The sequence below is a fragment of the Archocentrus centrarchus genome, chromosome 8, assembly GCF_007364275.1.
Source record: "Archocentrus centrarchus isolate MPI-CPG fArcCen1 chromosome 8, fArcCen1, whole genome shotgun sequence".
Lineage (NCBI taxonomy): Eukaryota > Metazoa > Chordata > Actinopteri > Cichliformes > Cichlidae > Archocentrus > Archocentrus centrarchus.
The window spans coordinates 27,352,640-27,377,980 of record NC_044353.1 but is presented as its reverse complement, the minus strand read 5'-3'; the positions used below and the strand labels follow the sequence as shown (position 1 = coordinate 27,377,980).

The following is a 25,341-nucleotide window of genomic DNA, read 5'->3' as shown; positions in this document are numbered from 1 at the left end:
TTAAATGCTGCTCAAGTGGATCATCTGCTAGAGATAATCCGCTGCTGCTTCTAACCACAGATGAAGAGATAGTGCCTGCAGGTGCACCTCGTTTCACTGATGGTTCTGAGAGGCTGTGTTTGAAGAATAATTTCAGTATTCTGGGTTGCCATTATATGTTCTCGTGCTTATCTTTTTTGTTTAACATGCACACAAGCATCTGTGATCAACTTCATTTAGGATGTTAATGATGAACTCATAGTGCTCTGGAATCGCTAAGTTTGAATTGCTCTCAGGATATCCTGTTGCTTACAGGTTTCTCCACAGGGTGTTTGTCTGTCATTTGTTTTGTGTTTTGGTTGTGAGTTTTCTGAGAGATGCAGTAGATCATGGAGGCATGAGGGTCCCACTCCTCCCGCTAAGCAGCCTTGGAATCAGGGATCAGCAGTTCCAAACCACATGACCCCACCAATGTCTTCACCACAGTTCCCTGTGGAGGCATTCAAAAGTCACAGACACTGGATGCTGACAATTTGAGGGTTTGCAGCTTGCGAAAATGCACCAAACATTCCATAAAGTGGTCAAAGGGTCCCAGAGGTCATAATGGCCAAAAGCCAAGCCTCATCAGATGGGACTAATTAGGAAGAAAAAGGAGAGATGCACAATTAAAAATAATAAATAATTAAACAGGAAAAAAAGTAGGTAGCCTGCTAAAGATTTAGTTGCTCCAACCCTAAATGGATTGTGACCTCTTAAAAATCTGAAAACATCTTTTGAGGAAGCATCTAATGTTTCTGTTATCACTGAAATAATTTGTGGACAATAAAGTTTTTTTTTTTTTGCAAGAGTCAGAAAGCATTAAAAAAAAAGAAAAGCTGAAATCATTTTGGTATAAATACTTCTTAAACGCCAGCACAGTAATGTTATAACTTAACGTTTATATTATTGATACTATGGTTACAAACTGAAAAAAACTGGCATGCTATGATCACCTATTTCAAGACCTTGATTTACATGTGACTCCTCATTTGCTCATGAAAAGAAAGGAAATTTTAAGTGTAGCAGACTTTTTTTTCTGATTTCTGATTTGATTAAAAGAATAAACAGAATTCTGGTGAGGGCAGGAAGGATGCAGATTGACTATGTTTGTCTGACAGGAAGCTCAGTGTACATTCAGGGAAAACCCCATCTTATAAAGGTGTGGAGGACCTGATTTACATGTGGTTTTTATTACCTTAACATCATTGATGAGTCACTAATGTAGAGGAAACATTAAGAGAAAGATCTTCATTGTTAAAGAGTACTTGTTACATGATGAAGGTGGTGAAATATGGGTGTACCTTTGCCCCGCTGTCTGCACTGTGATGATCATAGCCTGGTTTTGCATTTGCTTTGCATTCCTCCATCCTCTAACCCAACCCTCCTCCACTGTCCTCCTCGCTGTTAACTGCAATAGAGTGATCTTTGTCCTCTCACATGCAAATTTTAATTATATGTGTTTGCCAATTTCTAAAGAGAAGAAGAAAGAAGAAAACAAAAAGAAAGGGGGCAGAAAAAGAGAGAAGACGGGGTGAGAAAGGAAAAAAGATAAAAATAAAAGAGCAAGAAAAACACAATTGGTGGCCAACTGCTGCATCTGAAACAAAAAACATACAAAAACATACACTACCTGGAAGAAAATATGTGATCTTGCTGTGTTGTGTGTGTGTGTGTGAGTGTGTGAGAGAGAGAGTGTGAGTGTCTGTGTATGTGTGTTTGTCATGAAACATACTTGACAGTGAGGGTGAGAAGCTACAGCAGCCCCCCCCCCTGAGCCGGAGGTTGACAGAGAAAAGGCCCAGGAGACCCGGGTCGTCTGCAGCCCCTCAAGACAACCACGTGCCCACCCGTGCAGAAGGAAGAGGGAGGCCCCACAGTCAAAGGGCACGAGTCCCAGAGAACCAGAGGCAACAGGCCGCTGACCCAACCAGAGACATGAGCTAAGGACAGAGGCCCCAAGGCCACTTGTGTGTGTGTGTGTGTGTGTGCACACACAAAAAATAAATAACAAAAAAAACATCCTCAAATACACACTTTCCACATCAACCCACCCCCTGAAGTGCGGCCAAACCAAGGGTCGCTGGCCCCTGGACCACCAGCCAACCCCCGTCCCAGACTGGGTGCAGCAAACAGAAGTGTTGACTATGCAGAATTTTGCTGACTCCTCCTTCTATTTGTGACAGATGCATAATAAAAAGTGGCAGTGGTTCCCCTTTTTCTAGTCATGGCCTTGTTGTTACTGTGAAATTTCCATGCAAATGGGAAAAAAAAATTTTTCCCTACATTTCTGTCCACATTCCTGCTAATGTCTTATGACCTATGACAGGTCATGCAAGCTTGCATCATCTCCCCAAGACTTCAGCTATTTGCAAAACACTTGATGCCAGGAAGTGTGCCGAGTTTTGCATACTATAACAAACACCACACGCATCTTACAGCTGCTCACTGGAGACTGGAGTCACATGATTTGCTCATCAGTGAAGACATTATCATGTGTTTGAGGTAAAAATCAGCTTAAGTGTTGCTTATACTTCCCTGTCATGGGTTGGAGTGTGTGGAGGAGGAACCAAATGCAGGACCCAAATATGTGTAAAAATGTGAAACAAAAGCAAACCATCTATTGGCTGTTAATAAAATCCCCAAACTAAACAAAGTCCACAAAACCAGAATGATGTGTGGAGATCGCACAGAAATAGGAGAAGCAAATAAACAGCACAATGGAGGAGGGACGGGGAGCATGGACAAAAAGAGAGACATGCCCATTTAAACAGGGAAACATAAGGAACAAGACACAGATGAAAGGGATTACACAGGGTTCATTATCTTGCCCAAGGACACTTTAACATGCTGAAGGAGTCAGGAATTGATCCATCAACCTTCCAGTTGGTCACTGGCCTGCTCTAACCTGGCCCCGCCTCTTCCTAAGCGTTAGCACAGGAAGACGAGACAGACTGAAGTAAACACATAAATTAAGTAGGAACTAAAGCAGAATTCAAAACAGCTGTTCTGAATTAACACTAAACAGAAACCAATCTAAACAGGCATCTCAAATACCATAAAAGCTCGATAGGAAACAGGACTGAAATACTGCAATAAAACTAAGGTTCAACCTCAATAACAATGAAAACATGAACCAAAGCAAAACGACAATTTAATCACAAGAAATCAAACTCGCTTATGGAGTAAGGAAAGCAAAGGAATCCTGAGGCTTATAAAACTGAATGACTCGAAGAGATATTTTGTTTTATGAAGTTCTGTAGTGTAAATAAAAATCCAGAGGTCAGAGGAGAGTAGCCAGACTACAGCCAAGGTGTGCAGAAGAGCATCTCTGAATGCGCAACACAGCAGACTTTGAAGCAGACGGGCCACAGCAGCAGAAGATAACACCGGGTGCCACTTCTGGCAGCTTAGTTCCTGATTATACTTTCTGCATCTTCAAATTGTCTAGGGTCCATTTGGCATTGTACACCTACATAGGGTTTCTTGTTTGTTTTTTTGTCTTTATGTCAAGCACATTAAGTTCACATGTAATGAAATGTGCTACATAAATAAAATTGAGGTTGACATTCACATTGATTGGTCAGCCTTGCAGCAGAACATAATTGAGACTAAAGAATGGGAAACTGTAGCCACAATTCACACAAGCTCAGCAAATTTGGACAGCAGAAGATTGGAAAATTTATACCTGATATTTGATCAGTCTTGATTTCTGCTGTAACATTCTGAATTTGTTTAAACAGCATGAAAGCGTAGATTCATCCTGTTTCATATCAACAGTTTAGACTGGTGTAATGGTGTGGGGGATATTTTCTTGGCACACTTTGGGCCCCTTAATACTGACTGAGCATCATTTGAACACCACAGCCTACCTGGGTCTTGTTGCTGAGTATTGTTTCCCTTATGATCAACTGAGCCCGCATCTGCTGATGGCTCCATTGGGATAATATGCCATGCTGCAAAGCTCAAATCATCTCAAACTGGTTTCTTGAACATGTCAGTGAGTTCTCTGTACTCAAATGGTCTCGACAGTCACAACAGAGCACCTGTGGGATTCAATAAATCTGCAGCAACAGTGTGATGCTGTCACTTCAATATCTCTGAGAATGTTTTCAGCACGTTTTTTTGAATCTATGCCACCAAGATTAAGTCAGTTCTGAATGCAAAACGGAGTCTAACCTGGTACCAGCAAGGTGTAACTAATGAAGTGTCCTGAGTGAATGCCCCTTGAAACCTGTCCTGTACAGACTTACAGTTTGATTCTACACAATATAGCAAAGATCCCAAATGGATAGTGTTAAATAAACTTATATTCTCTTAAACTTGAATGTTTTCTAAACTCCCATTGTTGCATCATGATAGATATTAATATGACAAAGAATCTGTCCAAATGTGGTTGGGCAAACAGAAGTTATTTTTATAGATGTAAAAAGAAAAGATGTTGAAGCTGAAGCATTTCTTGAAGTTTATGAGCTGCTTGTGTAAGCTTTCCTGACGTTCTCTGGTAGAGATGGTCTTCCTATTGACAACTTAGCATCTCCTACAAAATAAAAGACTATTATTTAAGTAGGTTTGTTGGAAGTTTTATTTTGAAAGAAAACATATTCCCTGCTAAGTCTCTGACATTCCGTTTGCACTCAGTTGTGTTTGATGTGCCTCCATTCCATTTGCAAACGATTAAGGGCACTGAACACATTAACCATTGTGATGTCATAATGCTCAGTCTATAAACAGGTGCATTCTGTTTGCTGCATTCTGCATTCTGTTTGCTCAGTGTGCTTCAGAACTGTGAACCCATGAAAGGAGGAACACACAACGAGCTGGCTGTGAAAGCAAACGCAAGAGACACGCAGAAAATGCAAGAAAGCACCAACTCCAGCATGCAAAGAACAAACCTTTCTCCAGAAGAAATCATGTCAATGGACATCGGCAGACCCATGACAAGAAGCATGTTCAAGAAGCTTCAAAATGCCAACTCAAACCCTGGAGAAATGAACCCTGGACCAGGTGTAGGGACTCCATCGGGCGCTGTCGGGCACAACGCAAGAAATGCGCAGTGGAACCCAAAGCCCAGGCAAAGAAACCCTGGACCCAGCAAAGGGACTTGGCATCATCAGGCCAATGCCAACTTGAGAATCAATGATGGCAGACCTCCCTGTAACGACAAAGAGGAGATCGCTAGCCTGAAAGCCCAACTGCAGCAGTCTCTGCACATGCAGCAAAGTAGTCACTACAAAATGGTAGCTGCAAACCACAAAGCTGCAAATTACAAGACCCAGTTGGATTGGGTTAAGCTGCAGTTGAAATGCTGCAGAGAAAATGCTGAGAACACAATTCAAGTTCTCCAAGCACAGCTGGAAGAGGCTCGCAGGAACAGACCCGAGTCTTACACTGAGGAGAAGTTCAGAGCTCAGCTGAGTGAAGCTCCTACCGAAGGCCCTGATAAGACTCCCATGACTGGTGAACCAGATGTTTCCTGTGATGCACTGGAGGAACTGAGCAGCCACCATGCTGCAGAGCTGTGTGTGGAGGCTTCACCACAAACAATGGAGGCCCCACACACAAACTCTGTAGAGCTCAAAGCAGCCAGAGTGGCTGCCTTAGAATCCCTGTGCAGGAGACAGCAGGAGCAGATCAACCAGCTCCAGGAGCAGCTCCTCAAAGCTCAGAGGCAGCTTGAAGAGGAGGCTCCAAAACGTAAAGAAGAACAACAACAAGCCCGCTGTGAGATAGCAGAGCTTAAAGCTAAGCTCTGCACCAATGAGGCCCTTCTTAAAGAAAATGATCAAAACCAAGAAGAGAAAAAGGCCCATATTACCATCCTAGATGGTCCAGAGACCCAAAGTGAGACACTGCGGGAGACTCTGGAGAGCCATCAAGAGAAGGAGGCCGGTGTTAAACTACAGGGTCCAGAGGAAATACCCAGAAAGAAAAAGAAGAAGCGTGGCTGGCTGCGTAGACTCTTCACTTGTGTCAGTGCAGCATCCTCATAATCTCCTACATAACCTGATTAAATACAACTCAATATCAAGAGCAAATAACTATTCACTTTGCTCCCCCCAGCCGGTCACGGCAGATGGCTGCCCCTCCCTGAGCCTGGATCTGCCGAAGGTTTCTTCCTTATAAAAGGGAGTTTTTCCTTCCCACCGTCGCCACGTGCTTGCTCATAGGGGATCGTCTGATTGTTGGGGGTTTCTCTTTGATTCAATTCACTTTTATGTACAGTACCAGTCACCTATATGACACACTCACCCATTCACATAAATGGGTGAATGTGTCCAAGCCCATTTCCATCTGTAATTCAGTTCAGTTTCATGTACAGATGGTTTGTAGGAGATTGAATCGAACAAAAGGAATTACTCATTGAATTAGGGAACATGTCAACCATGAATTGGACCAACAAATTACAAAATAAAACAATTGCTTTAAAACAAAAAATCTGAATTGTGAAGACTTTTTTTTTTTAAAGCATTTCAAATGTCAAATTACAGAAGCTTAACAGCAGAAATAAGTATGTTTACAGACTGGTTAAAAAATGTTTATTTTTTGCTCTGTGGACAACTCCACTTTACTGACTGCAAGGTGCCCAGGTCATCATCCCTCCACCACCGTGCTGACAGTTGGTATGAGGTGTTTGTGCTGATATGCTGTGTTTGGTTTCACCAAATGTGGTGCTGTGCATTACGGCCAAACATCTGCACTTCCCGCTCCTCTCTCCAGAGGACATTGTTCCAGAAGTCATATGGTTTCTCCTGGCAAACATTCCAAAGCAGTCATTCTTGTTAGGTCTGTCTGTAATTGTGCTGTCACAAATATTAACAGCTAACATGCTAACTGAGGCCTGTAGCGTTTGAGATGTAGCTCTTGGGTTTTCTGAGGTTTCTCTGAGCACTGCACAGTCTTTAATACCTTATTTGTAAGTTTTTAAGTTACAAAACATAAACAATATATCAATATACCTTTCCCTTCCCAACCCCCCCCAAAAAAAAAAAAAAAAAAAAGGATTTAAAGGAAAACAAGGCAATACCATGGTGATTGGACTGACAGTATTATAAAATGTACTATGTAGAGTCTAATAGAGGCACTAGCATAGTGCCCACATAAGTCAAATAAGGCTGACAGATCTTAGCAAAGGTTTTATAATCACTTCTAAGCGAGTAGGTAATCTTTTCGAATGGAACACAGCTATTCATCTCTGAAAACCACCTGGAAATAGAGAGTTGGGAGTCAGACCTCCACGTAATAGCTATACACTTTCTGGCAATGCATAGAGCCAATTCCAGAAACTTCTGTTGATGTTTTCTTAATTGTGTACCCAGATTTGTAAAGTCTCCTAATAAACATACTTGAGGATCAAATGAAAATGACAGCCCTATAAGTTTTGACATAATATCAGAGAAGTCCTGCCAGGAGGTGCTTACCTTTGCGCAGTTCCATGTGCTATGCAGGAATGAACCCACTTCAGGAGGTAGGGCCATATTTGGACCCAAAGAGGTTTTAAGAAAGGATCTCAACTGGAGATAGAAGAAAAAGTTCCTACTGGATATATTCTTCCTCATGTCCTCAAAGGACATCAGAGACCCATCCCCATAGTGTAGCTGTTAGCATCATAAGATAATTACAGTTTAAATAGTTAAAATGTGTCGCTATTTTGAAAAAGTGTGTTAGAGAAACAGTTTCATAAAAAAAAGTTGAATTAGCTTTTGCACAAACTACAGTTATTTTATAAAACATGCACTTAGTGTGGTTAGGTTAATTGGTGATTCTAAATTGTTCATAGGTGTGAATGTGAGTGCGAGTGGTTGTCTCTGTCTTTGTGTTGGCCCTGCAACATGCTGTCAAAGATGTCCAGGGTGTACCCTGCCTCTCACCCTATGAGAGCTGGGATAGGCTCCAGCCCCCCCACGACCCTGCAAAGGATATGCAGAAGAAGATGGATGGATGGATGGATGGATGGGCTTCAGTTGTGTGGAGTGACCATTGGTCTACAATTTCAAAATATTAGTCAAAAACCTGTGGTTCACCTCTTACATGCAGTCCAAGATTCTGCCCCCAAATTCACATTTAGGGACAAATAACACCATTTTCCATTAATATAACCATTATATGTGACCAGTTCTTGCCTTTGAGTCTCCTGCATCCATCACCACCGTGAGACTGTGCCCCACTCTGCATGTGACTCTTTAGGTCACCTGAAGCAAGGTGTAAGTGCGTGGGAAGGTATGTCAAGACTGTATTGTAGGTGGCTGACAGCTGGTGTCGCTGGGGCAAAGCAGGAGAGATATTTTCTCCAGGTGCAGGAGTGGATCAATGAACTCACCACACACTGGGAAAGCTGACTGTGAGCGCTAAATATCTGCAACACATTTCCATTTGTTTTGCAATTTTTGAGTAGGGTCGTGCTTTAAAACTAGCTGCACAAACTGATGAATGACCTTTTTTTAGTTTCAAAGAACCATGAGGGGTACTTCCCAAAATCTGACCTGCAGGGGAAAATCTGCTCAGTGTCTCTCAGTCGTGCTGGTTACCATGATTACTGCAGAAGCACTGAACTTGTGTGACGCGAATACTGCAACTTGAGTTTGGACTCCAAGCTCAAGTTGCAAATTGTATGTATCAATGTAAATTATAGTTGAAGAGTATCAGCAGAATTCCGCTGCTTCTAAACAGTTCTGCATGCTTTAAAACAACGGGTTATGCACATAGATACTTCATAGAAAAACAGACACAAGAATATCAAAACTTCTTTTTTTCCCCTTCTAAAATATAATGATCACTACTACAAATAAAACAAACTTAAAAAGGATCAAAAAGAATTACTTAAGGCTGAGATTATATTAGAAAAAATCAAAGAGAAATAGCCAATCCTGGAGCAGGCATTATCTGAATAAATTACACAGCCTTGTTGAACATGCAGAATTTTGCCAACTTTTTGAGGATTTCCTCCTTCTATTCATGACAGATGTATAATAACAAGTAAATAATACAGTTAAATTTTATTTATATAGCACAAAATCACAACAAACAGTCGCCTCAGGGCACTTTATAGTGTCAGGTAAAGACCCTACAATAATTACAGCGAAAACCCAACAATCAAAATGACCCCCTATGGGCAAGCACTTGCCGACAATGGGAAGGAAAAACTCCCTTTTAAGAGGAAAAAAAACCTCCTGCAGAACCAGGCTGAGGAAGGGGCAGCCATCTGCTGTGACCAGTTGGTTCTGAGGGGAGAGAGACAGGACAAAAGACATGCTGTGGAAGAGAGCCAGAGATTAATAACTAATTAAATAGCTTACAGCACCTGGTATTCCCAGACAGTCCCCCATCCAAGTACTAAACAGGCCTGACGCTGCTTAGCTTCTGAGGGTGGTATGGCCACGCATTATTCCATCATTTATTATGATTCCAGTATGACGCTTCACTGAGTAAGAAAGAGGGCTTCCTACAGGCACAATGGTGAGGAAATTGCCTGTGTTACAAGATTATGAATGCCAAGTTACTTCTTTGTCTTTAATGTGCTTGAATAGCTAACGGTGCTGTAATAAGCCACTGCTGAACCCAGACAGAAAACACCTAATAATAAACAAGAATGCAAAAGTCCAAAGATTTTAAAACCCAGGGACAGACAGGGATCAAAACATTCCCAAACAACTCTCTGCATTACACTGATTATAAAGGTCACATTTTCCTGCCAATCTTGATTTTTTTTTTTTAAATTGTTTGCTAAAAAGAAAACTCTCTGAAACCTGTTTGTTTGGACTTTTCTGTATTTGGGGAGGTGAAGTCGCTGTGACACAATTGTCTCCCACAGCACAATATGGAATTTACCACTGACAATGGAATCAGTGTGGGAAAAAACGAAGGGGAGGTGGGTGTGTGACCATCTGCTTCTCGTGGTTTATATAAATCTCATAAATGTAACTACTTTCCCATAATCGTCCTTAAGAATTAATCCAGGAATTTAATTCTGCTTCTACCACACAACTGGCAACATAGAGCAAGTTATAAATTATGGCTTCCTGCTTGTCTTAAGTTTTTCCAGCTGTTAGTGACTTACAGAAACACTGACCAACAACCGGCAAAGTTTGACAATGAAATCCCAGTTTTCGTGTGTTAGTAAGAGTTTGGTTGGTGTTAAGAATCCCTCTGATTCGCTGGACTGCCCTAGCCCCCTCGCCTGCTCTGCTTTCTCATAGGTCTCGAATGTGTTTCCACTCACACACGCAAACCGACCACGTCAAGAGATAAACGGTGGGCTAATTCAGTACCGCGCACTCACGTTACTGTGTCCTTTTAGCACAGAGGGGAGAGGGGTTTAGGCAATGTAGGCGGAGGGAGGGGAAAGTAGAGAGAACCCGAGAGAACCCGAGAGACGGGACGAGAACAGAAAGAGGTGTAGTTGTGGCATTACCGAAAACATGGCGGACAGACTTTTGCTCTTGTGAGCAAATAACAAAAACAAACAAACAAAAGAAAAAGGGTGCGAGACCGGTCTACGAAGACGGATGGGCAAAAGAGAAGCGGGGAGGATTAAAGTAGGATGTGGAGCAGCCTTGGTGACGGCCACCCCAAGTGTGCAGAGAGGAAATAAAAAGTAGAAGTGCGCAGACTTGCCTTAACGGGAGCCAGAAATTACAGGCGAACGACTGTCTACAAATACAAGTCAAGCCAGACAGGAAGAGAGGGAGGCGGGAGTGATGAGTGCGCAGGACAGCAGACAGACGTGAAGAAAAAAAAAAAAATTAACAGTGTTCGCTGAGCGGCGTGTATGTGTGAGGTGAGGCAGAGCAATCTGATAAATCTGAGCGCACAGGCAGCAGGAGAGGACAGATTAAATAAATAAAATAAAAAAGGGAGTGTTGTGCAAAGTAAAAGCAGGACAAGGAGGGAGAGAGAGAGAGAAAAGGTGGGCCAACTAAAGGATAAGACTACCTGGAGGAGAGAGGTATGAGGGGGCAGCTCCCGAAGTCTCTCTTCTCTTTCATGATCACCCTCCTCTGTTTGGGGAGCCTGATGACCACGCTCATCTGGTACACGTCGGGCGACAAGTGAGTGCTTAACTACCTTTGTGCATACAGAGCAGAATCTAAGGCTGCAAGAAGTGTCATGATCATCATGTATACGTAGCGCTACCATGTGAAATTAAGTACATTTCTCTGAAAGTGAAGCCAAAGTATCACAAGTAGAACATTTGTTCTTTATTTCTGTTATGATATTTTCGGATAAATAGATTGTTGGCTTGTTCAATTTGCGACAGAGTTAGAAAAGCAAACTTTTCACGAGTTCGGAAAAACAACCCTGTGTCCAGACTTGTAATAATGGATTTACCAGCATATAATTTTTTTCCCCTTAAAGTTTAGACATTTCTTCAGAAGTGAATTAATTGCCCACATTCTTCAAATATTCTGTACAATTCAAATTCAAATGTTTGGCTACATTGTTTTCACACTACAACAAGGCCAGGTTACTCATACGTGAAGCCATAAAAAAAAAATCCCCGGAATTTGTACTCGATACAAAGTAGTGAGCGAATAACCACAGCTTTGTTATTTAGGAATATTGAATTAATTCAATATTCATTCAATATTTTAGGGTCCAACCTTAGTGGACTCTATTATCATTTTTAACTCTGTTTAAGGTTCTGTTTAAAAAAAAAAGATCAATAAACATGAACAAACTTAAAACAAGTTGTACCATGACTATATGAAATCTGCGAGCACTTGATGCATTTATGGCTCTGTTTACTGGAAATTCACACCATCTTGACAGTGTTAAAAGTTTTGCATTTACATTTCCCCTCTTTCTCTCTGTGCTTGAAACATGTAATATACATATTTTCACACTATAAATTTATATCTTAGCAAGCGTACTTGTTTTCACAGCAGCTCTGAAAATTCAATATAGATTAAACAAACCGAGAATCAGAAGAGATAATGATAACGTCATGGTTCATTCCTGCAATTTGTTTATTTTATTTTTTTATTGAAGGAGTTTTTCCATTTCTTCACTACCCCTCCTTTGGTTAGTCATGGCAAAATTAGGCCCTGCCAGACTGGTGACCTGTCCAGGGTGTAGCATACACCTTCGGTAGCCTCTTGGCTTCACCCCCTCCATGATCCTGGATTGGATCATCGCAAGAAAAAGGATGGATGAAAGATTAAATATCATTATGTAATACACTCACTGGCCACTTCATTAGACTTAACTACGCATTGCATCCCTTCACTGCATTTAGGCATGTAGACAGATGATTCGAAAAAGAGGAAATATACAGTAAATGACAGTTTTCTGTAACAAAATGCCTTGTTGATGCCAGAAGTGAGAGAATAGACTACTTTGAGGTGATAGAAGGCAGCAATAACTCAAATAACCACTTAATACTTCCAAGGTATGCAGAAGAGCATCTTTGACCATGCAGCATGTTGAACCTTGAAGCAGATGGGCTACAGCAGCAGAAGATAACACTGGGTTCCACTCCTGTAAGCTAAGAACAGGACGTCAAGGCTACAGTTTGCACTGGTATTACTGCTGATCAGCACTTGATTGAATTTGCACCATGAAGAATTAAGGCAGTTCTGAAAGCAAGGTATACCTAAGTATTCCAGTTCAAGTTTGCACTTAGATGCTTCTCTGCATCATCACTAAATCTTTTACATCAAATGCACAAACAGGATACAGTTAACAAAACGAGGAGCATGCAGAGTGTATCCTTGCCAAAAAAATGCATTATGCACTGCTCGCAGAGGTTTAATAATCTTAAGGTCCAGAAAATGTGTTTCTTGAAAGTGCAGGTCATTTGTAACATGCCTTAAAAGTAAATTCAAGGCACGTTAAAAAAATCTACTGAAGTCTTGCAAGTCAACATTATGAAAGAACCTCAAATCCTCAATACAAACTCCATATCAAATTACTATGTCTTAATGCAGATTGAATAGACCCAGGATAATAGTTTAGTTGAGTAAAAAGTAGAATAGCTCCCTCTGCAATATGGTGTAGTTGTCAGGATGTGGCTGTGTGGCAGGCAGAGCTGGACCCAAATGCAGGACACGTGAGAACAGAGCTGAATTTAAAGGAGGTTTAATGCTGAATCTAAAAGTCCCAACACAGAAAATCCAAAATTCTGTGGCAGAGATGAAGTTAAAAACACAAAACCTTGACCAGGATATCTCATTCAATATAGGACCGCTTTTTTGCATTTGCGCAATATTTCCAAAATTAGAATCAGCCTTTCTCAGAGTGATGCTGAAAAGCTAATTCATGCATTTATTACTTCTAGGCTGGATTATTGTAATTCATTACTATCAGGCTGTCCTAAAAGCTCCCTGAAAAGCCTTCAGCTGATCCAAAATGCTGCAGCTAGAGTACTGACAGGGACTAGAAAGAGAGAGCAGATTTCTCCCATATTGGCTTCTCTTCATTGGCTCCCTGTTAAATCTAGAATAGAATTTAAAATCCTTCTCCTCACATACAAGGCCTTGAATGATCAGGCCTAATCTTACTTCAAAGACCTTATAGTACCATATCACCCCAATAGAGCACTTCGCTCTCAGACTGCTGGCTTAATTGTGGTTCCTAGGATACTTGGGAGGGATGGGAGGCAGAGCCTTCAGCTTTCAGGCCCCTCTTCTGTGGAGCACATTGACCCGACAATCTAGCACTTTAAGATCATGGTTGTAAACGTCCACCTAGGACGTGTTAACAACCGATGTCAGTAATGAAATGCTGTTGTAATATGTAATCTCATTTATTTGCATTTTCTGATCTTTCTTACCTGTGTTTTTTTTTTTTTTTTCAGTCATGTGGAAACTTACCAACCGCCCCCTCAAAAGAAACGTGCACCAAAGCCCTCTGAGATTTGTAAAGGCTGCAAGTGAGAAAACATTACATCATAGCTTTTCCCTGAGCAATGTCTTTCTTTATGCCATCATCAAAAATGAAGTCGTGTCAGTCATGCAGGTATGATTCCACTGACTGTTTGGATATGTGTGTGTGTGTGTCACAGGGAAATCATTGACAAAATACAACAGCGTTACAATCAAACCTGGATGAAGCAGGAGGAGAATTACATGAAATTCAGGTAAGGACAAACTTTCAAAGCCTTTTAATTTTTTTCCCAAGAAGAATGCAAGATACAAGTCAAAAAAATTCAAAAGTCCAAAAATTCATGCAGATTTGTTGTATCTCCACTATATCCACCTGTGAGGAAATGTTCATAGAAGCTTGGCTGGTTGACATTTTTTCACAGGAGATGAAACTGAAACATGTGTTTTAAAAATGAATAAAAATTGTTGTGTGATGTGTTTGCTTTTATATGAACAAATGGCTAATACACCATTTTAATAAAGTAATTGCTTTCATTTAAGAATTCACTGTCATGTTTTTAATGGGCAAATGTTATTTTTCCAATTTAAGGCATAACATGAAATTTATACCAATCCAGATGTCTTGTAATTTGAACAAAGCAATAAATCCATTGTCAGTTAATAACCCCCCCCCTACCAAGGAGGAGGCTGCACTGAGGGAGCTACATGACATGATCAATGTGCATGAAAACACTTATCCTGACGCTGCTGTCATTATTCTGGGAGATTTTAACCACTGCAATCTCTGGAAAGCCGTGCCTAAACTGCATCAGTTTGTGACCTTCCCCACCAGGGGAAATAAAACACTGGACCACTGCCACAGTAACATCAGAAACGCCTTCTCAGCTGAACCACAACCCCAGTTTGGTAAGTCTAACCACCTGGCACTCTCCTCAAATCAGTTTACAACAAAAGAATGAAAACAACACCAGTCAGAGTCAGAACCATTAACACCTGGACTGACAGTGCACAAGCTAGCCTGCAGGGCTGCTTAGAGGCCACAGACTGGAGGACTTTCAAAGAGGCCACTAACAACATCCACGAATACACAGAGACTGTGAGTGACTATATCAGCTGGTGTACATCCATATGTGCCCCCCCCCCCAAGACTGTGCGTATGGGGACATAAAGCAGAAAATCAGGAAGAGGCGGGAGGCCTTCAAGTCAGGAGACCAGGTGGAATATAATGGAGTCTGGTACGAGCTGCAAAAGTCCATCAGAGCAGCTAAGAAGGCTCACTCCCAAAAACTTGAAGGCTACTACCTCAACCACAACCACACGCAGTATGTAGCAGGGAATCCAGTCTGTCACAAACTACAGGAGACCCACAGCAACCACAGACCCCCCGAGATGCAACCCTCCCAGACAGTCTCAATACCTTCTATGCCAGGTTTGACAGGCTGAACACAGACTCCCCCTCAAAAGCCCCCTGTGACCCGAAGGACACTGCCTTTCAGGTGACACACACACACACAGGTCCTGAAGGCTCTGAAGAAGGTGAACCCCCACAAGGAGGTGGGACCCGATGGAGTACCTCCCAGAGTACTGAAGGCCTGTGGGGAACAACTAGCTGGTGTGTACACTGACATTTTCAACCTGTCACTATCCCAGGCTGTAGTCTCTGTATATTCAAATCCTCCACCATCATACCAGTCCCCAAAAAACCAGAGACACCCACCCTAAACGACTTCAGGCCAGTGGCACTCACACCAGTCGCCATGAAGTGCCTAGAAAAACTGGTTCTCACCCACATCAACAGCACGGTCCCAGACGCTGTCGACCCACTCCAGTTTGCCTACCGCCCCAACCAATCAGTGGACGACGCAGTAGCAATAGCCCTCCACCACACCCTGCAACACCTGGAAGGCAGCAGAACGTACACCAGGATGCTCCTCCTGGATTACAGCTCTGCCTTCAACACCATCCGGACGGGCAAGCTGATCGGGAAGCTAACAGACCTTGGTGTCCCAACTCCCACCTGTAACTGGATCTTTGGATTTCCTGACAGAAAGACCAAAGGTGGTGAGGATGGGAGGACGGGTGTCCACTGAGCTCACCGTCAGCACAGGATCCCCACAGGGCTGCTGACTCAGCCCTAAACTTTTCACTCTATACACACGTGATTGTGTCTCCACCCAGGACAACGCCATCATCATCATTAAATATGCTGATGATACCACCGTCCTGGGGCTCATCGAGGGGGGAGACGAGTCGGGATACAGGACCCTGGTCAACAACATTCTTGTTTATGGAGAGGAGAATGACCTCCTCGACACAGACAAGACCAAAGAAATAATCCTGGACCTCAGGAAGAATCCTCCCTCTCTACAGCCTCTTTTCATCAGAGGGACTGAGGTAGAGCGGGCTGACAGCCACAGATTCCTGGGACTGTAGGTTTCATCTGACCTGAGCTGGACACACAACACCACAGCCACAGTGAAAAAAGCCCAGCAAAGGCTCTACTTCATCAGGCTGCACAAGAAAAGCTGGAATTAACCAAGACCCTCTCACCTAGGCCTACAGAGGACTGATAGAGAGCATCCTCACTGCAGGCATCACTGTCTGGTACAGAAACTCCACACAGACAGAGAGGAAGGCTCTGCAAAGAGTCATAAAAACTGCAGAGAGGATCACAGGGACAAACCTTCCATGCATGGACTCCATGTACGTGCAGCGCTGTCAGAGAAGAGCAGAGGGAATCATCAGAAACCCACTCCACCCATCTCACTCTCTGCTCAGACACAAACGCTGCAAGTACAAACTGAGACACAGCAGAGCGGACAGCATCATTACACACAGAGCTCACTTTTACAACAGCTTCTTCCCTGCCGCAGTCAGACTGATGGCAAAGCAAAAATGAACAGTGACGACTGAATAACATAACCTGAATATGTGAATGTCTAAAATCACTACCTCACTTTACTTACGTGTGGAATTACCAGTGAAATAATCCTACCAGTGCAATACTCCCACAGAATCCCTGTATCTCTCTCTGTCCCCCACAAAACAATCCCAGTACCAGTCTATTTATTACGTTTTAATGTCACCAACCTCTGTCCTCTCTGCGCATATCACCATCCTTTGTACAGTGTCCCATAATTTATAATATATACTTCTATACTTTCTACCTCTTAATGTTGTACATAGTTTCAACAGTTGTTTGATCTGCTATTGATATTTTTAATTTCTATATTATCTCTTTGTTCTATATTTTATACTTATTGCTCTATGTTTTATACTTGGTTGACTACGAGAGAGCCCTGCGCAAAAAATTCCAATTTGTCTAGACCTTGGTTCATGCACAAATGGCAAATAAAAACCTTGAATCCTGAATCCTTGAATCCTAATAGCCATGAATCGTCTTGTTGGGTAAATAGCAGCCACTGTCAACAAAATCCTTGTGCTTGTTTTCCCCAGAGCTGATCTGAGTGTTAAGTGCAATGGGTTTGACAAAGCCATCATTACCCAAAGCAACACTCCGGTGGGATTGAAGCTTGTTTACGATGGTGAAAAGAAGAGGACTCTTGAGGTGAATCAGGACCTGTTCAACCTCTTTACAAAGGTAGGCTATTTTTCAGTCATGGAAACTGACACAGGGTGTGCTGCATCACTGGTAAATCTTTAATGAATACACCACATTCCTAACCAGTAGCATATAAACCACTGACCCCACCAAGATGTGAGTGACATCTCTGTGTCACATAAAACACATTTTACTCATCTCCCAAATCATTAAAGAACATCATTTAACCAGAGAAGCAACAAATATTGATCTTGTTTAGTATTAAAAAAATGACTAGAAAACACTTGTGAAGAGGAAACATTTAAAAAAGGAAATCTCTCCTTCCTCCTTGAACATTTGACCTTAGCAACAGTGTAAATGTGGTGTTTTTGTTGTCTTTTCCAGAAGCATCCTTTCTCAAATAAAATATGGGATACATGTTCAGTTGTTGGGAACGGTGGGATCCTGTCTGACAGCGGCTGCGGAAAAATGATTGATTCGGCTGACTTTGTTGTCAGGTGAGAAAAGTGTCCAAAATAGACCAAAATCAGAGCAGAAATTTCACGTAACTGCTCTCGTGTCTTCTCTGTTGGTTGTTCAGGTGCAACCTACCTCCTTTGGAAAATGGATATGAGAAAGACGTTGGCATCAAAACTAGCCTTGTGACAGCAAATCCAAGCATCTTCTTACAGAAGTGAGCAAGAAAATGAATCCTTGTCTCCTTACATTACGTATGTGCTGTTGCTCCAAATCAGCTGTTTCTTTTGTGCAGGTATGGCTCGCTGATGGGACGTCGCCGTCCATTCGTGGATAGTCTTCGCAAGTATGGCAACTCTCTGCTGCTCCTTCCTGCCTTCTCCTTTGGTGTAAATACTGCAGTGTGTCAGCGGGTTGTTTATGCAATAGAGGACTTTGAAAGCCCTCTTCAGCCTGTTTTCTTCAACCCTCAGTACCTTCAGAGTCTGGCCCATTTCTGGCGTTCTCAGGGCCTGAGGGAAACACGGCTCACCACCGGATTAATTATGGCTAGCTTGGCCCTGGAATTCTGTGAAAATGTGCATCTGTATGGATTCTGGCCCTTCAGTAATCACCCATATGGCCTCTATACCCTGACTAACCACTACTATGATGACAAACCAGCTAAAACAAATTTCCATGCAATGCCGGCTGAGTTTGACCGCTTGTTGCAGCTGCACACTCGAGGGGTACTAAGGCTTCATCTGGGAGACTGTAAAGCAGATGGAAAATAGTTCCCAGGGACAGACAACAGCACAGAAGCAAAGTGTCATCTCTGTAGCCTCAGGAAGATGTGCAGGACGAAGAAGTGCATCTTTGAACCTATTTATTACCTAAATGTTCCATCAGGAGTCTGGAACTATTTCAACATAAGTGGGATGTCTTTGTAAAGCCATTGCTCTCAGCATTCTAATGCCTTATGAAAAATTTGTCTCAACTTGTTTTGAAATAGCATGACGACGTTCATGCTGAAACATTTTTAGAATGAAAACTGAGCACTGAATGTAAGGATTATTTTGATACTTTGAAATGTATTTTTGTACCAGCTGGGGATGAATGTCTAGTGCCTGATAAAATCACACAAATGTGGTGGTTGTGTGACATGATTTTTGCACTCATAAGTGGAACTTATGCTTCTTTGATAATTCTATCCCGTAGGTACAGTATGACATAACTGCAAACAGCTCAGAAACCCATGCATTAACTCAGGCAGGAACCTGGCGTGCACCTCCTTATAAATGGAACTGCATATTGAATTGATGCAACCTGCAATAATTCACCTGTTTCACATATGCATTTTCGGTTACTTCTTCTAATGCTGCCACTTTTCAAATTGACTGCAAGAGAATGGATCAACTTGAAGAGAGAAACATGTGACTAGACAGGGATATCTTACTGCCACAAAGTGGTAACATACATTGATTGGTATGTTAGTTTGGAAACAAGTTCTTTATATTTTAATACTGATGCTTGTTCACTACGGGAACAACTGAAAATTTGCACTATGGATGAAAACAGCAATTTTTTTAATGCAACATTTCTATCAATACTTTGGTGTGTCTGCTATAACTAGGAGTGTTACTTCTGAACAGTGATTTTTGTCATTCAGAAACACTCTAATCAGTCACAATGTTAAAACAGCATGTCGCCTATCATTCACAGTGCTTCCAAAACAGCTTTGAACCTGTGGGGCATACACACAGGATCTTTGTGGGCAAGCTGATATTATTGGGCATTTTAATGAAAATTTTTATAACAGCTAGTTCTGTATTTATAGCAAATGCAGCATTGTCTCAGTATTCTAAAATTAACTGTCTTTTCCATCTATTAATGCCCCTTTAAGGATCCAAAAAGTCATTTGAACCTGATAAGCTGAATTCCTGCCTTTTAAGGCTTGTAGCTGATTTTATTTTATTACTGAGCCAACATCCTTCAGAGGTAAACAGTTATCATCCCATAGCCAAACTTTCTGTTCTTGCCAAGATTTTAGAGTCTGATAAAAGCTCTCAGTTGAAACTGTTAGGTCTTATTTTTACTCTTTTTACTTTACGAACAAAAGTATAATGCTTTAGGGTAAAAATCCAAGAATTGATTAATTAATTAATTAATCTTAATTATTCAATCATTCAATTGATTAATTAATTAATTAATCAATTGAATGATTAAATAAATGGTGAATAAATCAGATGATTAAATTAATAATAATTGAATTCAATTAATAATTAGCAGTTGACTTGAAGTTCTAAGTAGTAGTTGATTAAATGATAAATTAATACATGAATCAAATAATGTTTAAAAAGCAGTCGAATTAAAATGTTCAGTAGTGACTGAATTAAAATAACTAAATAGTGGCTGAAGGCCAAGTCTAAACCACGGCTCTCTCCATCTGTTTTTGAATTGATAGTGCTTGTAGTATAAAAATGTTATGTTTAGTTTAGAGTCTTTGCTCTGTGGGGGGGGGAGCACAGCCAGACTGCTGGGATGGCCTGTGTCTGCCTGAACCAAATGGCCCATGCGCATGTGTTAGCTTCTGATTCTTTAATATATTAAATGTTTTATTTTTAAAATAAAGGGTTTTAGATGTCTTCCTTCACAAATAAAAAATACGCCATGACAAAACAATACTTGGTTGACAATAATATTTTATGTGAAACGCAGTCTGGTTTTAGGTTGAGCCATAATACTATAACAGCTGCTATGTTGATGGACAGGAATCTGCGTTGTGCTGCCATGTTTGTTGATTTATCCAAGGCATTTGATTCTGTTGACCATGAGCTGCAGTTAGATAGACTCAGTGATGTTGGTTTGAGTGAAGGGGCTATAGGGTGGTTCAGGAGCTATTTTGTGCATAGATCACAGTGCATTTGTACAGATGGATTTCAGTCTAGTTTTCTGAAGATTGAAGGAGTCCTTCAAGGCTCAGTCTTAGGCCATGTTTTATTTTCTATTTTTATCAATAAAATGGGACAGAATATGTTTACAGCTAAAGTGCACCTTTATGCAGATGACACTATACTTTATGCAGTTGGCTCTACTTCAGTTGGGGCTCTCACCTCAGCTCCAACCAGTCATGGCAGATGACTGTCCCTCCCTGAGCCTGGTTCTGACAGAGGTTTCTTCTGGTTAAAAGGGAGTTTTTCCTTCCCACTGGTGCCAAGTGCTTGTTCGTAGGGGGGTCATTTTAACTGTTGGGTTTTCTCTGTATTTATTGTAGGGTCTTTACCTTACAATATAAAGCACCTTGAGGTGACTGTTTATTGTGATTTTGTGCTATATAAATAAAATTGAATTGAAACAAGCAAATTGCCTTTCAGCAGCTGCAGGTATTATTGTGCAGTTAAAAGTTTGTTTTTAATGCTAATAAAAACCAAATTTGTTATTGAAATATGGTCTGTTTTAATTTATCAGTTAGGAAGAAACTTGAACAGGCTACTTTCTTAAATGTTCTTCATAATGGTGATTTTATCTATATACATGCTGCCCCTCTGCACTTCGTTGTTTAGGCTCAGTTCATTAAAGTTCTTTATGTTTCATATTAAATTTGTTGGCAGTACAGATCACTATGTACTTTATAATTTGGTTTCTTGGCCTTGATTAAGTTTAAGAAGATAACTGCTATCTTAGATAAATTTCCTGCTCTCTTTCCTTCAACTCCTAATACCTTCAGAGACCTCAGAGTGTAACTGCTATTCATAGTCTAATCCTTGTTTTATTATTATTTATTTTAATTATTTAAGCCATGTCTGGCAGTTTTAGCATTCAGAATGATGATCCAAATGCACTATTATTACAAACATATTTTACAAGGATGGCTCTATAGGTTTTCTGTAGGCTATTCTTGTTAATGTGTTGTTTTATTTTTATTTTATTTATTAATGCCAGGTCTGACAGGCAGGAATGAAGAGAGATAGAGAGAGAAAGAAAAGAAAGAAAAAATAAGAGAGAGAGGAAAAAAGGGGGTAGAAAATGTAAAAAAATAATAGGAGAGAAGTACAACCATACATACACAAATTCACATATACATACATGCATATACATATACACACATACACACAATCTTGCTGTGCTGTGTGTGTGTGTGTGCCTCTGTCATGGAACATACTCAATAATGAGAGCAAGAAGCTGAAACCACGCCCCCCAGGATCCAGAGGCAAACAGGGAAAGACCCAGGGGACCCAGGCCATCCACGGCCCATCAGGAGCTCAGAAGACCCGAGGCCACACATCCCCCTGGAGCCCCCAGGGTCAAAGGGCAAGAGCCCAGAGAGCCAGAGGCAATGAGCCCACCCCCCCAGCACGTGCTGAGACGTATGCACGTAAGTACACATACATACAAAAAATGAAAAAAAAAGGTAAAGTAAATCAATAAGTGAACAATAAACTAAAAAAAAAAAAAAATAAGAAGGCGCACCGAGGTTAGATAAATAAATTCAGTTCAATTCAATTCAATTTTATTTATATAGCGCAAAATCACAACAGTCACCTCAAGGTGCTTTGTATTGTGGGTAAAGACCCTACAATAATACAGAGAAAAGCCAACAGTCAAAACGACCCCCTATGTGCAGCACTTGATGACAGTGGGAAGGAAAAACTCCCTTTTAACAGGAAGAAACCTCCAGCAGCACCAGGCTGAGGGAGGGGCAGTCATCTGCTGTGACCGGTTGGGCTGAGGGGAGAGAAAAGACATGCTGTGGAAGAGAGCCAGAGATTAATAACAATTAATGATTCAATGCTGAAGGGAGTATAAACAAAGTAAATCAGGTGAATGAAAAGAAATGGGAACCCCCCCAGCAGCCTAGGCCTATAGCAGCATAACTAAGGGGTGATTCAGGGTCACCTGATCCAGCCCTAACTATAAGCTTGATCAAAAAGGAAAGTTTTAAGCCTAATCTTAAAAATAGAGAGGGTGTCTGTCTCCTGAATCCAAGCTGGGAGCTGGTTCCCCAGAAGAGGGGACTGAAAGCTGAAGGCTCTGCCTCCCATTCTACTCTTAAGTATCCTAGGAACCACAAGTAAGCAGTCTGAGAGCGAAGTGCTCTATTGGGGTGATATGGTACTATGAGGTCTTTGAGATAAGATGGGGCCTGATCATTTAAGACCTTGTATGTTAGGAGAAGGATTTTAAATTCTATTCTGGAATTAACAGAAAGCCAATGAAGAGAAGCCAATATGGGAGAGATATGTTCTCTCTTTCTAGTCCCTGTCAGTACTCTAGCTGCAGCATTTTGGATCAGCTGAAGGCTTTTCAGGGAGCTTTTAGGACAGCCTGATAGTAATGAATTACAATAATCCAGCCTAGAAGTAATAAATGCATGAATTAGCTTTTCAGCATCACTCTGAGAAAGGATGTTTCTAATTTTAGAAATATTCCAAATGCAAAAAAGCGGTCCTGCATATTTGTTTAATATGTGGTAAAATAATAATGTATAATATTAATTAATACATTGAAGGACAAATCCTGGTTCAAGGTTTTGTATTTTTAACTTCATATCTGCCATGGAATTTGGGATTTGGGATTTTCTATTTTTGGATTTTGTTAAGATTCAGCATTAAAGCTTATCCTGGGTCTATTCAACCTGCATTAAGACATAATTTGATATGGAGTTTGTATTGATGATTTGAGGTTCTTTCATAATGTTGACTTGCAAGACTTCAGTAGATTTTTTTAACGTGCCTTGAATTTACTTTATAATAATATATAATATTAAACACATGAATTAGCTTTTCAGCATCAGTCTGAGAAAGGATGTTTCTAATTTTAGAAATATTGCACAAATGCAAAAAAGCAGTCCTACATATTTGTTTAATATGTGCATTGAAGGACATATCCTGGTCAAAAATGACTCCAAGATTTCTCACAGTGTTACTGGAGGCCAAAGTAATGCCATCCAGAGTAAGTATCTGGTTTGACACCATGTTTCTAAGATTTGTGGGGCCGAGAACAAGAATTTCAGTTTTAACTGAATTTAGAAGCAGGAAATTAGAGGTCATCCAGGCCTTAATGTCTTTAAGACATTCCTGCAGTTTAACTAATTGATGTGTCATCTGGCTTCATTGATAGGTAAAGCTGAGTATCCTCTGCATAACAATGAAAATTGATGCAAATCACAAATAAATAAACAATAGAAATTATCTCGCCCATTCACCTCCCCTAACTAGTCTGGAGTGATATTGTACTCCTCTATGTGCCTAAAAACATTCAGATCTGCTGTACGGGTAGTACAGCAGATCTGAACTGCTTTTTGTAACTTGGTTGCTTTTCCATATTTTCAATTCCTGTTTTTTTGACGCCACAATCACATGACAGTGATAAAAAAATGCTGCCACAAAGCGGACACATGCATGTATTGATATGTGACATGCAAGATGTATGTTAAGTTTAAAATATAAGTTCATTTATAAAGGCGTGCTTTTTAAGTTTATGTTTTTAATTCCACTTCCAGCACACTGTTGGCAACATAGAGCAAGTCACACACCAGTCAATTCAAAGACAATCTGTAGGCTAATTCAGTACTGGGCACTCATTTTATTGCGTCTGTTAAGTGCAGACAGGAGAGGGGTTTAGGTAATGTAGGCGGAGGGAGGGTTAAGTAGAGAAAGAAGCCCAAGAGACTGTGAGAGTCTGAGACAAGAACAGAGCGAGCTGCAGTCGTGGCATTACAGAAGAATTGGCAGACTGAGTTTTGCCTGTGTGAGCAAATGAAAGTGTGAGACAGGACAAAGAAGACGGATGGGCAAAAGAGAAGTGAGAAGGATTAAAACAGGATGCGGAACAGCCTGTAGGTTTCAACCTGGTGACTGCAATACCAAGTGTGAAGAGAAGAAACAAAAAAAGTAGTGCACAGTAATGCACACATTTGCCTCACCAAGAGCCAGAAAAGAAATTACAGGCAAATGTCTGAATGTCTAGTGCTTATTTCATCGAGGAGGGATTAGAAGCACAAAGACAAGCCAGACAGGAAGAGAGGTAGTGAGGGAGGCTTGATCGATCAGTGCATGAAACCGCAGACAGACATGAAGAAAAAAAAAAAAAATTAACAGTCTTCACTGAGTGGTGTGTACATGTGAGGCAGAGCAATCTGAGTGGAGAAATCTGAGAACACAGGCAGCAGGACAGGACAGATTTGAAAAGTGAGTGCTGTGCAGAGTAAAAGCAGGACGAGAGGAGGTATAAGGTACCACCTTCTGTCAAATACATCTTATCAGTAATAGATAAAGATCTATAGCATAGATAAGATAAGCAATTTTTATATAGATGACATCATGTTTTTAATTGAATATAGATTATAAATTGATAATATTGTATAAAGGGGTATATGGAAATGGATGTCAGGGTTGGTGCTTATGTGTCACTGGAGGGGTGAAAGTATATATATATATATATATATATATATATATATATATATATATATATATATATATATATTTTTTTTTTTTTTTTATAATA

The 25,341-nt window shown here is 40.9% G+C and overlaps 1 protein-coding gene across 1 annotated transcript; it reads left to right on the top strand.

Moving 5' to 3' along the window:
* Positions 1-10,310: 10,310 nt before the first annotated feature.
* On the top strand, positions 10,311-21,082 carry st8sia6 (ST8 alpha-N-acetyl-neuraminide alpha-2,8-sialyltransferase 6). Its single transcript, XM_030736738.1, has 7 exons — positions 10,311-11,063; positions 13,811-13,885; positions 14,018-14,092; positions 17,295-17,439; positions 17,785-17,897; positions 17,981-18,073; positions 18,152-21,082. The coding sequence occupies exons 1-7, from the start codon at positions 10,963-10,965 to the stop codon at positions 18,627-18,629; spliced, it is 1,080 nt and encodes a 359-aa protein (XP_030592598.1). The 5' UTR covers positions 10,311-10,962; the 3' UTR covers positions 18,630-21,082.
* Positions 21,083-25,341: the final 4,259 nt, after the last annotated feature.

Bases quoted from the DNA above. Each gene is read 5' to 3' on its own strand.
- st8sia6 (XM_030736738.1), top strand. From the start codon at position 10,963: ATGAGGGGGCAGCTCCCGAAGTCTCTCTTCTCTTTCATGATCACCCTC. The intron at 11,064-13,810 runs GTGAGTGCTTAA...TTTTTTTTTCAG, and splicing joins TGGTACACGTCGGGCGACAA to TCATGTGGAAACTTACCAAC. The intron at 18,074-18,151 runs GTGAGCAAGAAA...TCTTTTGTGCAG, and splicing joins CCAAGCATCTTCTTACAGAA to GTATGGCTCGCTGATGGGAC.